The sequence below is a fragment of the Trematomus bernacchii genome, unplaced genomic scaffold (assembly GCF_902827165.1).
Source record: "Trematomus bernacchii unplaced genomic scaffold, fTreBer1.1, whole genome shotgun sequence".
NCBI lineage: Eukaryota > Metazoa > Chordata > Actinopteri > Perciformes > Nototheniidae > Trematomus > Trematomus bernacchii.
This window is the reverse complement of record NW_022987946.1, coordinates 4,082-18,619: the sequence shown is the minus strand read 5'-3', so window position 1 is coordinate 18,619 and position 14,538 is coordinate 4,082. Positions and strand designations below refer to the sequence as shown.

General features: G+C 45.1%; 1 protein-coding gene and 1 long non-coding RNA gene across 2 annotated transcripts; both read left to right on the top strand.

Moving 5' to 3' along the window:
* Positions 1-269: 269 nt before the first annotated feature.
* LOC117470808 lies at positions 270-2,290 on the top strand. The gene is made up of 3 exons (XR_004554729.1): positions 270-352; positions 1,989-2,095; positions 2,210-2,290. It is a non-coding gene; the product is annotated as an uncharacterized LOC117470808 (long non-coding RNA).
* Positions 2,291-2,643: 353 nt separating this feature from the next.
* LOC117470810 (piggyBac transposable element-derived protein 4-like) lies at positions 2,644-13,923 on the top strand. Its single transcript, XM_034115683.1, has 3 exons — positions 2,644-2,781; positions 4,082-4,266; positions 11,946-13,923. Exons 1-3 carry the CDS (start codon positions 2,683-2,685, stop codon positions 13,771-13,773), a joined length of 2,112 nt encoding a protein of 703 aa, XP_033971574.1. The 5' UTR covers positions 2,644-2,682; the 3' UTR covers positions 13,774-13,923.
* Positions 13,924-14,538: the final 615 nt, after the last annotated feature.

Here is a 14,538-nt window from a genome sequence, read left to right as displayed (position 1 = left end):
GTAGCAGTTAGACAAACATAATTAATAGATTATCTCATTAATACCTATTTTATATATTAAAAAAAAGTTTACTGAACCACCGTTTGTTGACAAAATGATTTGGGTTGAAAGTTATACTGTTGTGTCTCAAACGGATAGACTAGGTTATTCATTTATTTGCCGAATAGTTGCTTAAAATGCTACAATAACATTTGCAATTCCTTTTTAATCTGCCATGTACGATCTCTCAGCCACCGTAGTGTCGTGTCAGGTGGGCGTGTCGTGTAGGGGGCGTGTCGTGTAGTGTCGTGTACTTGCCGCGGCCGCAGCTGGACCCTTCTCCCCGCAGAAGAACCAGAACCCGGAGCAGCAGGTAAGAAACACATCAAGTAAGACATACATTAATATAGCAATGCATTAAGATAGGAATGCATTAAGATTAGTAAGACCAGCACGGCCCGGTTCTCCTCAGGTCCGGGTCCTGCACACACACTGAGGGAGCGCTCGGTTTATAGCCCGGGTTAGCCCCTCTGTTTACAATACAATACAATGGGGCGTTATTGGCACGACCACGTGTTAAACATGGTATCGTCAAAGCATTCCGCACAGGTCGTTGTAACAGAACAAAACAAAGAGACACACTAACATGTCTCCTGCTAGCCTGTAGCCTCCAGGCTGCAGCGAGGGTTAACTCTGCAACCCGGTACTACTATCTGTCGACACTACTATCTATCTACATTAGTATCTATCTACTATCTATCTACACTAGTATCTATCTACACTAGTATCTATCTACATTAGTATCTATCTACTATCTATCTACACTACTATCTATCTACACTAGTATCTATCTACATTAGTATCTATCTACTATCTATCTACACTAGTATCTATCTACATTAGTATATCTACACTAGTATCTATCTACACTACTATCTATCTACACTAGTATCTATCTACACTAGTATATATCAACACTACTATCTATCTACACTAGTATCTATCTACACTAGTATCTATCTACACTAGTATATATCAACACTACTATCTATCTACACTAGTATCTATCTACACTAGTATCTATCTACACTACTATCTATCTACACTAGTATCTATCTACACTAGTATCTATCTACACTAGTATCTATCTACACTACTAAGGACTTTAGTACTTAAAACCGGCACTATTTTTACTTTAACCTCCACTCACATCTGCTCACTTCTGTAAATATATTTAACATGTTCATTCAAATGCACAACTTTATGTCAACATGTGGATTTACCTTCTAGTTTATTCTCTGTTTGTGTTTATCACGTGACGAGCAGCGCCTTGTGGCACGCGGCTGAAGTGAAGCTGGTGGGATTTGATCTGCTTTAGGACTTCATGATGTAGATGTTTTCATTGTTCCTCAGATAATATGTTATAAATGTCTCAGAGATATTCTCTTTCATATAACACAGGGTACTGCCAGGGTCTCCAGGTTCAGGGTCTCCAGGTTCAGGGTCTCCAGTGTCAGGGTCTCTAGGGCCAGGGTCTCCAAGTTCAGGGTCTTTAGGTTCAGGGTCTCCAGGTTCAGGGTCTCCAGGGTCAGGGTCTCCAGGTTCAGGGTCTCTAGGTTCAGGGTCTCCAGGTTCAGGGTCTCCAGGTTCAGGGTCTCCAGTGTCAGGGTCTCTAGGGCCAGGGTCTCCAAGTTCAGGGTCTTTAGGTTCAGGGTCTCTAGGGTCAGGGTCTCCAGGTTCAGGGTCTCTAGGTTCAGGGTCTCCAGGTTCAGGGTCTCCAGGGTCAGGGTCTCCAGGTTCAGGGTCTCTAGGTTCAGGGGCTCCAGGTTCAGGGGCTCCAGGTTCAGGGTCTCCAGGGTCAGGGTCTCCAGGTTCAGGGTCTCTAGGTTCAGGGTCTCCAGGTTCAGGGTCTCCAGGGTCAGGGTCTCCAGGTTCAGGGTCTCCTCGACCCCCCCCCCCCCGTCTGAGAGAAACGTGTCAATAAAGTTTCTTTTGAAATGTTTCCATAGCAACATGGACACGGAGCTGTTAATGGAGTGTGTGGAAGAGGGGCTGGAGCCATGGCAACAGGTGGAGGAAGATGATGAAGATGAAGAGGAGGAGTACTGTCAACCAGGTGAGAAAACAGACAATAACTCATCTTCATCATCACACTCTTCTTCATTTTTTGTTTTTGTTGACCTCGTTAGCAGTGGGTGTGTTTGATTAATACCTGTCTGTTTTTCTGTAGAGGGCGAATTTCTGTCTCCTCTCCCAGCCGCTGAGACCCCGCCCCCCCCCAGGCCCACTCCACCTGCCCCCCCTCCGACAGGTAAGTGTGTGTGTGTGTGTGTTAGCAGTAATAGCCTGCAGATGAACGTTAGCTCGTTGCTAACTCTTAGTTTCCTCTCCTCAGCGTCTCCTCTCCTGCAGCTCGTCTCCTCCTCCCTTCCTCCCTCATCCTCCCTTCCTCCCTTCCACCCCCCTCCTCCTCCTCCCTCATCCTCCCCTCCCTCCTCCCTTCCTCCCTCCCACCCCCCTCCTCCTCCTCCCTCATCCTCCCTTCCCCCCTCCTCCTCCCTCCCACCCCCCTCCTCCTCCTCCCTTCCCTCCTCCTCCCTTCTCCCCCCCTCCTCCTCCCTTCCCCCCTCCTCCTCCCTTCCCTCCTCCTCCCTTCTCCTCACCTCCTCCCTTCCCCTCCCCTCCACCTCGGCCCCCCCCCTGATGTCTCAGCCCCCCCTCATCCTGACGCAGACGGCGGGGGGGACGTTCCTCCTTCCAGCAGGGAGTCACCACGGCTCCCCCATCCTCCTCACCACACAGGTGAGCGAAACAAACACACCCTCTCTGTTTTACTGTGTGTAGGGACTCAGTCTGTAGGGACTCAGTCTGTAGGGACTCAGTCTGTAGGGACTCAGTCTGTAGGGACTCAGTCAGTAGGGACTCAGTCAGTAGGGACTCAGTCAGTAGGGACTCAGTCTGTAGGGACTCAGTCTGTAGGGACTCAGTCAGTAGGGACTCAGTCTGTAGGGAGTAGGGTCTCAGTCAGTAGGGACTCAGTCAGTAGGGACTCAGTCTGTAGGGAGTAGGGTCTCAGTCTGTAGGGACTCAGTCTGTAGGGACTCAGTAGGGAGTAGGGACTCAGTCTGTAGGGACTCGGTAGGGAGTAGGGACTCAGTCTGTAGGGACTCAGTCTGTAGGGACTCAGTCTGTAGGGACTCAGTCTGTAGGGTCTCAGCCTGTAGGGTCTCAGCCTGTAGGGACTCAGTCTGTAGGGACTCAGTAGGGAGTAGGGACTCAGTCTGTAGGGACTCGGTAGGGAGTAGGGACTCAGTCTGTAGGGACTCAGCCTGTAGGGACTCAGCCTGTAGGGACTCAGCCTGTAGGGTCTCAGCCTGTAGGGTCTCAGCCTGTAGGGACTCAGCCTGTAGGGACTCAGCCTGTAGGGACTCAGCCTGTAGGGAGTAGGGACTCGGCCTGTAGGGACTCGGCCAGTAGGGACTCAGTCTGTAGGGAGTAGGGACTCGGCCTGTAGGGACTCGGCCTGTAGGGACTCGGCCAGTAGGGACTCGGCCTGTAGGGACTCGGCCAGTAGGGACTCGGCCAGTAGGGAGTAGGGACTCGGCCTGTAGGGTCTCAGCCTGTAGGGACTCAGCCTGTAGGGACCTGGTCTTGGAACCGAAGGGTCGCCGGTTCAAGTCCCGATCGGACCAAAAAGAAAATAACTATAACTATGTCTTACCTTTGCTGTTTTGTGATCAAAAGTTGTGTTGAAGGGCATAACACGCTGCTGAAGGTTAATTCAATGTCTCTGTCACTTTGAAATGATTACTGATAATCCATCATGACCTTTATTGCTAATAAGCGGAGTGTAATGTTGAGCAGGTAGGGGCATCTGGTTTAGAGCATGCTGTGTACGAGTCATTTTAACTGACCAATGGTAATGTTTACATGGATTTATGAAAATGCCCCTCGATTCTATTGAGGCTCTCTAGGGTCCCGCGTAACGTATAGGTCTGCCTGGCAGCTGGCGCATCATAACGCACAGCAGGTTTCAAGAACGGTGATTTCTTTGCATTTAGCAGTTGTTTATTTCTCTTTTCTTGCCATTTTGCCAAATAAGCCAATTGCAACAATGGCAGGCAGGAAAAAGACTTGTACCACTGAGGAGGTACTGGCCATTCTGGCTGAAGACAGCGGGGCAGCTATTTTACCGGTCGACTCCGAGTCGGACGACGAGGACCTCCTGCAGCCAGAACTACACCCGGACAGTAGTGACTCTGATTATGTACTTCCACCATCGGAAAGGTATGTGATCTCTCTTTTTGATCGATTACTTGGTCTAAGATTATTCATCTATCCGCCTTATTATCCTGCAATGAATTTAGTAAAGTCACACACTCAAACTGGATGGTATGTTGGCTTCCCCAGCACAGGGCTTATTTACCTCAACATCCATATAGTGTTACTTTTCTCTTTGGAGTTATTTTTTCAAAAGTATAGGCCAGCTGCGAGGGGGGGGGGGGGGGGGGGGGGGGCTGCTGCTGCGAAGGCACCAAGGATTTGAAAGTCAATGCGGTGTTTGATGAGGAGCCAGTGGAGGTCGTGGAGGATAGGGGTGATGTGGTCGGAGCGTCGGCTGGAGGTGAGCGTACGGGCAGATGGGTTTTGGACATATTGAAGTTTATTGAGGATGTATGCCACTCCGCCTTATGTCCTATACCATTAGGTATATTTTTAGGGGCACTGATATGATATGTTAACTTCCTATTCTTAAATACACTTGCAACAAATATATGTGTTTTTGATACACTACACTTACAGTACAAGAACATTTACAATATTTTTTGTATCACTGATAATAATATGAACCTGTCTACATCATATTAATTGTTAAGCCTTCATCATTGCCTATTTTGCCTCAAGCGCCTTGGGCCCTGAAGTGAAATAAGTCTTTGATACTGGACAGTTTTAGTTTTATTGTCATCTAAAAACAGGGATGATAGCTCATATATGAGACTTCAAAGGTATTTTATTTTGAAACTCTTTAAGTTTTACATTCAGTCAGTTATAATGTGGTAGTTATATGTAGTTTGTCTTACATTATTTTTGATCACATTAGGCCTATATAGTACATATTTTAATATGTTTGGTATAATTGTTATTGACCGAGTAAGCACTTTTATTTCGAAGGCAGTCTTTCCAGACCGCTACCGTAATGCATAGGATATTCGCGGACCACAAAACAGTGCGGATGCTGGCTTGACTGTTTTCCGAAGTGGAGGCTGGCTTGACCGCATTGGTTCTGTGATACAGAGAAAGTCCAGATTATTGTCAGTGAGAATGAGACCCTTGTTGTTTAGAGACCGGGTGTTAACCTCTTAAGGACCCCCCATTGGACCCCTCCCACTGTTTTTTTTCGAGACAATGTCTCAGGGCTTCTTAACATTTATGAAACTATTAATGTTCCATACCCTTTTAATGGGAAGAAACTCAGCTAACTGACCATATGAACAATTTTTAGCTAAAAGAAACACAAGAGTAATACCAAACCTTTGAATTAGCATTGAGTGAAAAAATGCTAACTAATGCTAACGGACTTTTGCACAGCACTCACTCTCAAAATGCCCTTATTACTTATCGTAAAAGAGAAAGTAAATAGCATCCGGTTTCAAAAATATTACAATAATTACATTTTACCTTTTTTGATTTGTGATCAAAAATTGTGTTCAACGGAATAAAAACGCCGCTCAAGGTTAATCCAATGTGTCTGTGTCACGTAGAATGTTTTACTGATAATCCATCATCATATTTATAGCAATAAACTGGGTATAAAGTTTTGCAGTCAAGGCTTGTACTTTCAGATATGCTTCGTTTGCTTCTCTATTACGTCCGCAATGGTAATGTTTACGTGGATTTGGGAACTGCCCATCGGATTCTATTGGATCTAATGGTTAAGAAAAAGGTGTAAATCACTCAAATCGACCAATGGGTTCCATAGATATGGTCCTGCGTAAAGTATACGCAGCAGACTCTATGCCGTGTTTAGTACGTAAATAAGAGGAATTGCAGCAGCACCCAGAGCACCCAGAGCGCACAGAGCGGACAGCAGATAACAGAGCAGATTACAAGATTGGCGTTTAGGACTTTTGCTATACTTTGACTTTTGTCAAATAATGGCTTGCAGGAAACAGATGCTTACGACTTTACAGGCAATGGAAATTGTGACTAATGTAGACAGCGATGCAGATATGTTACCCGTTGATTCTGAGTCAGACAACGAGGATCTCCTGCAGCCAGAACGGAACCCGGAGCGTTGTGACTCTGATGATGAAATTCCACCACGGTAATCCCTCTGTTTTTATCTATTACTTATTTATTTGGTGTATGATTATTCATATAGTAAATAAAAGCGTCTGCTAAATGTAATGTAATGTACGCTCAAAATGGCATGTTTGGCAGGAATTAGAGGGATTATTTAAAAAAAAACTACGATATAGTGTTTCTTGTCTGTTACATTTACAGGGTTCTTACGGTCATTAAAAACCTGGAAAAGTCATGGAAATTCAAAAAGCTAATTCCAGGCCCTGGAAAACAATATTTTTCCCAAAGTTTTGGAAAAGTCATGGAAATTTAACAAAAATTGCATCAAATATAATTTATATTTTATCTAATCGCCAAAATAGTAATACTATAATGATAATACATACTGTATCGTATAGTAATGAAACATAAAATGGCTTTTAACTGTCGAGGTATTTTGCTGGTGAGAGATTTGAGTTGCTTTAGCGTGTAGAAGCTAGTAAGCCTACTATTGGATTTGTTTTAGATAGGCACAACATGTTTCATATGCAGACCTTATGTTCCTGTTACATGTGGTACCGCTGAGAAAGAGTCATTTTTTTTGGTCATGGAAAATTAGGTAAAGGTCATGGAGAAGTCATGGAAAAGTAATTGAAAATCATTGGTGAAAAAGTGTATGAACCCTGCAGTTACTAAAAGTATAGGCCAGTGTTCATCTATAGTCACTAAATGTATTGCATTCACACACTCAAAATGGCATGTTTACTGCCAAGGAAACACAGGAATTAATCTAATCTCTTTGTTTTTCCACATTTGTTTTCATAGTGATGGAGATGAGGATGAAATGGCTTCACCATTGTCTACTTTCACCCAGCCCACACCTGCCTCACCTGCCACACCTGCCTCACCATCACATTCCTCAACTTCTAGAAAGAGATCTGCACCAGTATTGGCCACTCAGCCTGCATCCAAAAAGCACTCACTTCCAAAGCTACCATCGTCTGGTTTCTACCAGCTTTCTGCAGCGTCAGATGCATCTGTAAACCAAAGGAAGCGTGGCCGAGGTGGGGCTCCCGCTCCTCAGCCAGGAAAAGGAAAAGCATCAGATAAATGTGTAAAACGCAGGAAGCGTGGCCGAGGTTCTTCCTCTTCCAGAACGACAGAAGAAGAACTCGGGTGGCACAACAGAGAGGAGAATGACCAAACACCAGAGCCACTGAATTTCACGCCAGCCAGGGTCCCAGGCCCAGCGCTCGACCCCACTGTAGCATGGTCTCCCCTCTCCATTTTCAGACTTTTTTTTAGCGCTTCCGTGGTTCATACAATCATTGCCAACACGAACGCCAACGCCCTGAAAAGACTGCAGGCTGGAAAGAAGCATGTTTGGAAAATGCTGACTGTGAGGGATTTCTATATTTTCTTGTCCATTATCATTTTCTCAGGCCTCGTCACCGTTCCCAACCGATCGGACTACTGGAGGAAGAAATGGCCATATAACTTCAAATTCCCAGGTGATGCGATGTCCCGGGACCGCTTCGGAGCCATCATGTGGTCACTGCACCTGAGCAACCCTGAAGAAGACGAGGAAAACGATCGCAAAAGGAACACCGCTGAGTACGACAGACTTTTCAAGATAAAGCCCCTGTACACGGACATCGTTACTGCCTGCAAAGCACATTTCCAGCCCCATCAAAACATTTCAATAGATGAGAGGATGGTCACCTCAACGGCCCGAGTCAGCATGAAGCAGTACATGAAGGATAAACCAACTAAGTGGGGATACAAACTGTTTGTGCTGGCGGATTCCTCCTCGGCATACACCTGGAACTTCAATTTGTACACAGGGAAGAGTACGTTCCTCTCAGGCCAGGGACTCAGCTACACCTCCGTGACCGACCTCCTGCCCCTCCCTCTGCTCGGTGCGGGCTACACACTCTTTGTGGACAACTTCTACACCAGCCCTGCCCTCTTTGGGGATTTGGCCACAAAAAACATTGGCTGTTGTGGGACCATTGGAAAAAATCGAGTTGGTTTCCCACAGACGGAGTTGAATGACCTACCGAAAAAGGCTGAAAGGGGAGATCTGCGGTGGATAAGGGAAGGCAAACTCCTGTTCATAAAGTGGATGGACAGCCGTGAAGTGACCATGTGCTCCACAGTGCACGAGGCCTTCAGCGGTCAGACTGTCCAGCGGAAAGTGAAACAGGCTGGTGTGTGGCAGACTAAGACTGTTCCTGCTCCTGACGCTGTGGTGGACTACAACCGAAGCATGGGTGGCGTGGATGACGCTTTGATCGGGTACTACAGCGTTCTCCACAAAACGATGAAATGGTACAAGACTTTTTTTTACCATTTTGTGGACATTGCCGTGGTGAACAGCTTCATTCTCCACAAGGAGCTGCACAAGATGACGAGTGACCCCAGCAGGACAAAGCCATACACACAGAAGACTTTCAGGGAGCAGCTTGCTGCAGAAATGTTGGAATATGGAACACCTACACCACCACCCCCACCACCCCCCCCACCACTCACATGCGGGCCCATGTTTTATGGGAAAGATGTCCGTATCAGGAAGAACTGCAGGAACTGCCATGATGCTGGCAAAAAGAAGGTGAAGACACCTGTGTACTGCAGGAAGTGTCAGGTCCCTCTGTGCTTCACTTCCAAAAAGAATTGTTTCCAGGAGTGGCATGCCAACATATTGTAACATTGTAAAGTTTTAAATAAATCTGCTCCAGTTGGAGTCAAACTTCATTTTGTATGTTTTTTTTACAACAGTTGTATTTGGATGGAATAAATACCTATAGTGATAATTCAAAGTAATAAAATGATTTTTACAGTGAAAAAGGTCAAATGGAACTGATGGTTCCCAAATTACCCAGAGGTGAGTCCGCCTGGACTTTATTTTGCTAAATCTCTCTAAAAAGGTCAAATCTCACTTGTTTTGCATCAATCTTGATACAGGGTACTTATTATATGTTATAGTTTGGATTCCTAAAGCTTTTAGTCTACTAACCCATCATCCAAGGGTAGTTTTCACTGTAAGTAATGGGGTTTTTTTAGGCGGAGATTAGAATTTACATGTTTTTACTATGTTCCATCTGAATTTACTTTAAAGTGGACCTATCGTGCTATATTTGAATAATATAGTGTAGGACCATACCTATATAAGACATATTTATACTTTAAAAAAAAAAAAAAATACCAAACAGATCATGCATTTTAGCCATGCCTCATTTCGCTCAATTTGACAATTTATAGCTCTGTTTTTGCAAGGGCAGATTCAGTGAGAACAGCACCACCTACAGGCCTGGCATATGTACTACAACGTCTCCAGCACTGTCCTGACGTCAGGACAGTGTTCAAATCTGGATCAGTTTTTATCAGATCCGTTGCAGCCCCTTTTTTAGAGATTTGGGTATGGAGGAAAATAGAGAGGGTTGTGTTTTCTGACACTTGGTGAGTTCCCTGGAACACCGGGGACACATATTCATGTAGAAAAGACGTACACAAGTGCATTTTGCATGATAGGTCCCCTTTAAATAAAAAACATCTATATTGATTCTGACACTTCTACATCCAATTCACAGATGTAACCTTGCTTTGAGAAAAAAGATGATTAATTTACCCCTTTTAGAAGTGAAGATATAGTCATGTGTTGTGTTAGTGGCATTTTCGAGCCTGAAACCTGAAAAACAGGCTCAGGGCTTAACAGGTTAAACAGAGCTAGTTTGAGATGAGGTTGAGTTTGAACAGGCTGGGGTGCTTTGGGAAGGGGGCGTAGGCAGGCAGAGTGCACGTGTTGGTTGTTGTGCTGATGAGGTGGAGGGGGTGTGTCAGTGCGCGCAGCAGACCAGGGGGATGAGATGGAATGATCGGACCGGAGTAAACAAACTTTCGTCTGGAGGTTCGGTGAATGTATTTGGGTCGTTGTAGCAGTCCATGTTTACTGATGGCGGAGATCATCGTCGGGCATGGTGCAGTGGATGTGTGCTTTAGCTGGAGTAGTTCCGCCATGGAGTATGACTGTCAGCCGGGAAGGCTGCAGCTCACAACAAACCTCTTGAGAGTATTAATGTCAGACAGCAGGAACACCTGAGGTCACAGGCTCCTCCAACAATACAACAGACAATAGTGCAAGTAAATAAAATAAAATAGAATATAATAGAAATAGAGCAGAATAGTCTATATACAAAGTAGGGATGGGAATTTGAAAGCAAATGTATATTCGAATATTCGACCCTCCAAAAAACGGTTAACCGAAATGTAAATATCCTATAAAAAAAAAAATTGGGTAAAAAAAAAAAATTCTAACATTTTTTTTCGAAAACATTTCAATAACTTTTGGAAATAAATAAATACATGTTCAAATAAGTTTAGAAACCAAGTCGAATTTGTCAAATGTATTGAACTGGTGATCACAGTTTGACAGCTATAGGCCTACAGCTTTCATGTGCGGAGGCGATTCACAATCAGACCAGCTGTAGAGAAGACCCTCTCAGGTATAGCAAGGAGACCCTCTCAGCTGGAACGGAGGTTGCGGGTATAGCAAGGTATAGTATGTATATATATAAGTTTAATTTGGTATAGTTTGCATTCTACACCGCACTCACTAACCTGGTGGAAATCTTTCCACACATTACTCCTTCTTGACGCCATGTCTGTTGTGTAGGACTCTTCTTAGAGTGTAAATAATGACCGGACTATGACTGGTCAAATATGTTGAATACCGGCAAAACTAAATCTCTCCTGTCAAAATGTCTTTGTACTTTGCCGCCACACACGGTTGCCAAGCAGCGCTTATTGTTGTTTAGGCTGGCCACTCATGTGTCGCGAGTGTTGACAGGGAGCGGGGGAGCACGCTCATGAACTGTTAGCGCCCGAACCTCCCAACGGCTGCGGAGCGCATTTGCGCCGCATTTGGGCATAAGATGAGGTTTGAGTCTGTGTGATCTGCGTGTAGGCAGGGGCAGCAGCCATATCATTAGAACTAGATCTGATGGGTTTGGACATAAGATGAGGTTTGAGTCTGCGTGATCTGTGTGTAGGTAGGGGCAGCAGCCATATCATTAGCTAGAACTAGATCTGATGGGTTTGGACATAAGATGAGGTTTGAGTCTGTGTGATCTGCGTGTAGGCAGGGGCAGCAGCCATATCATTAGCTAGAACTAGATCTGATGGGTTTGGACATAAGATGAGGTTTGAGTCTGAGTGATCTGTGTGTAGGCAGGGGCAGCAGCCATATCATTAGAACTAGATCTGATGGGTTTGGACATAAACGCGAGTGAAGTACCGGACGAGAGAGAGAGAGAGATCAGCACCTGCAGCTCTGCCCGCTGTGAGGGACCGGTGAGCGGAGCAAAACACACCTTTAGACGTCACCTAACACATTTAGCTATGGCACTGTCGTATACATTGAATTATTCAATTTGATAATATGTAATCAACTTAGCCATCCCTCCCTCCAAAAAAAAAAAAAAAAAAAAAAGATATTCATGACTCATATTCGAATACCTGAATAATTTCGAATATTCGATGAATCGTTCCCATCCCTAATACAAAGTAATTGGAATATGGATATATATCCATCCATATAATGTTACGTGTCTGTTTGGAGTTACATTTTTACAAGTGTAGGCCAGTAAATTCATCTATTTGTTTTTTTTCCACATTTGTTTTCACAGTGATGAAGATTACGAGCCTAAAATGGCTTCTGCTCCACCCTCACATCCTCAGCCATCATCGCCTGCTTCCACTCAGCTGAGACCATCCACACGTACCCCTCCTCAGCCATCATCTTCTTCATCTGATTCCGAATCACCCGAAGAGACGCAGCACAAAAGAAAAGGAAAAGCGTCATATAAATCAGCCACACCCAGGAAGCGTGGCCGAGGTGGGTCTCCCCGAGGTGGGTCTCCCCGAGGTGGGTCCCCCTCTTCCAGAACGACAGAGGAAGACCTCAGGTGGCACACCAGAGAGGAGAAAGACCAAAGACCAGAGCCATGCAGGTTCATGCCAGCCAGGGTCCCCGGCCCCGCGTTAGACCCCATCACAGCGTGGTCTCCCCTCTCCCTCTTCAGAATGTTCTTCAGCTCCTCCGTGGTCCAGAGGCTCATCGACAACACCAATGCAAACGCCCTGAAGAGGTCACAGGCTGGAAAGAAGTACGTTTGGAAAGAGCTGACTCTGAGGGACTTTTATGTTTTCCTGGCCATTATCATTTTCTCCGGCCTCGTCCACGTTCACCACAGATCGGACTACTGGAGGAAGAAATGGCCGTACAACTTCCAATTCCCATCTGAGAAAATGTCCCGGAGACGCTTTGAAACCATCCTGTGGTCGCTGCACATGAGCGACCCTAAAGAAGACGAGGAAAACGAGCGCAAAAGGAACACCCCCGAGTACGACAGACTCTTCAAGATCAAGCCCCTTTACACGGACATCGTTACTGCCTGCAAAGCACATTTCCAGCCCCATCGGAACATTTCAATAGATGAGAGGATGGTCGCCTCCAAGGCCCGCATCAGCATGAAGCAGTACACGAAGAACAAGCCCATAAAGTGGGGGTACAAACTGTTTGTGCTGGCGGACTCCTCAACGGCATACACCTGGAACTTCTTTGTGTACACGGGGAAGAGTGAGTCCACCACAGGCCATGGACTCAGCTACTCCTCCGTGACCGACCTCCTGCCTCTCCCTCTGCTCGGTGCGGGCTACACACTCTTTGTGGACAACTTTTACACCAGCCCTGCCCTCTTTGAGGATTTGTCCACAAAAAACATTGGCTGTTGTGGGACCATTAGAAAAAATAAAATGGAGTTTCCACGGACGGAGTTGAATGACCTACCGAAAAAGGCAGAAAGGGGAGATCTGCGGTGGATAAGGAGAGGCAAAATCCTGTTCGTGAAGTGGATGGACACCCGTGAAGTGACCATGTGCTCCACAGTGCACGAGGCCTTCAGCGGTCAGACTGTCCAGCGGAAAGTGAAACAGGCTGGTGTGTGGCAGACGAAGACTGTTCCTGCTCCTGACGCTGTGGTGGACTACAACCGAAGCATGGGTGGCGTGGATGTGTCAGACGCTTTGATTGGGTACTACAGCGTTCACTACAAAACAATGAAATGGTACAAGACTTTTTTTTACCATTTTATGGACATTGCAGTGGTGAACAGCTTCCTTCTCTACAAGGAGCTGTCCAAGATGAAGAATGACCCCGCCAGGACAAAGCCACACACCCAGAAGTCCTTCAGGGAGAAGCTGGCTGCAGAGATGTTGGAGTTTGCTGGAGTCCCTGCAGCAGAAGCAGCAGCAGCACCATCCCCCCCACCGCTCACATGCATGCCCGTGTATTATGGGGAAGATGCCACCGCGCTCAGGAAGTACTGCAAGAACTGCTCTAATGCTGGCAACAAAACGGTGAAGACACCTGTGTACTGCAGGAAGTGCATGGTCCCTCTGTGCTTCACTTCTAGAAAGAACTGTTTCATGGAGTGGCACGACCAAACACTGTAACATTCAGGGTGTATACAGTTTTGCCAGTGTGTTGTTCTTTACAAAAAAAAAGTGATTGTTTTTACCTTTTGATTTCAGAGTGTAGTTTTCTTGTGTATTATGTTGGTAACATGTTTAAAATAAATCTGCTTCAGTTGGAGTCAAACTTCATTTCCTGTGTATGTGTTTTTGTTGAATGGGAAAAGGTATAGAGGTCTGGGTGAATTTTCAAAAAGGTCAAAAGCAGTTGTATTTGGATGGAATGAATACCTATTGTGATATTTCAATGAAATAAAATGAGTTTTACAGTGTGGTACCTGAGAAAGGTCAAATGGCACTGATGGTAACCAAATGTACCCAAAGGTGAGCCTGGACCTACCTGTGCCAACATATTTGTTTTAAATTCAAGCTTATGATATATTGGTTTGGATCCCGACAGGTTCTGGTCTACTATCCCATCATTCAAGGGTGGTTTCACTATAAATAATGTTTTTTTGTTCTAGGCGGAAATGAGAATTGTAATTGTTTTACTATGTTCCATCTGAATTTACTCTGACACAGCAACATCTAAATTGTAACGGTTCTAAGGATTTAGCACCCTATATCACTCTTTATTATAAATCACTCTTTATAATATATCACTCTTTATTTATGATATATCACTCTTTATAAGTCACTCTTTAAAATATATCACTCTTTATTTATGACATATCACTCTTTATTATATATCACTCTTTATTATATATAACTCTTTATAATATCACTCTTTATTTATGACATATCACT

Coding starts and splice junctions, on each gene's coding strand:
- LOC117470810 (XM_034115683.1), top strand. CDS start 2,683: ATGTCTCAGCCCCCCCTCATCCTGACGCAGACGGCGGGGGGGACGTTC. Junction 2,782..4,081: donor CCATCCTCCTCACCACACAG/GTGAGCGAAACA, acceptor TTGCCAAATAAG/CCAATTGCAACAATGGCAGG. Junction 4,267..11,945: donor GTACTTCCACCATCGGAAAG/GTATGTGATCTC, acceptor TTGTTTTCACAG/TGATGAAGATTACGAGCCTA.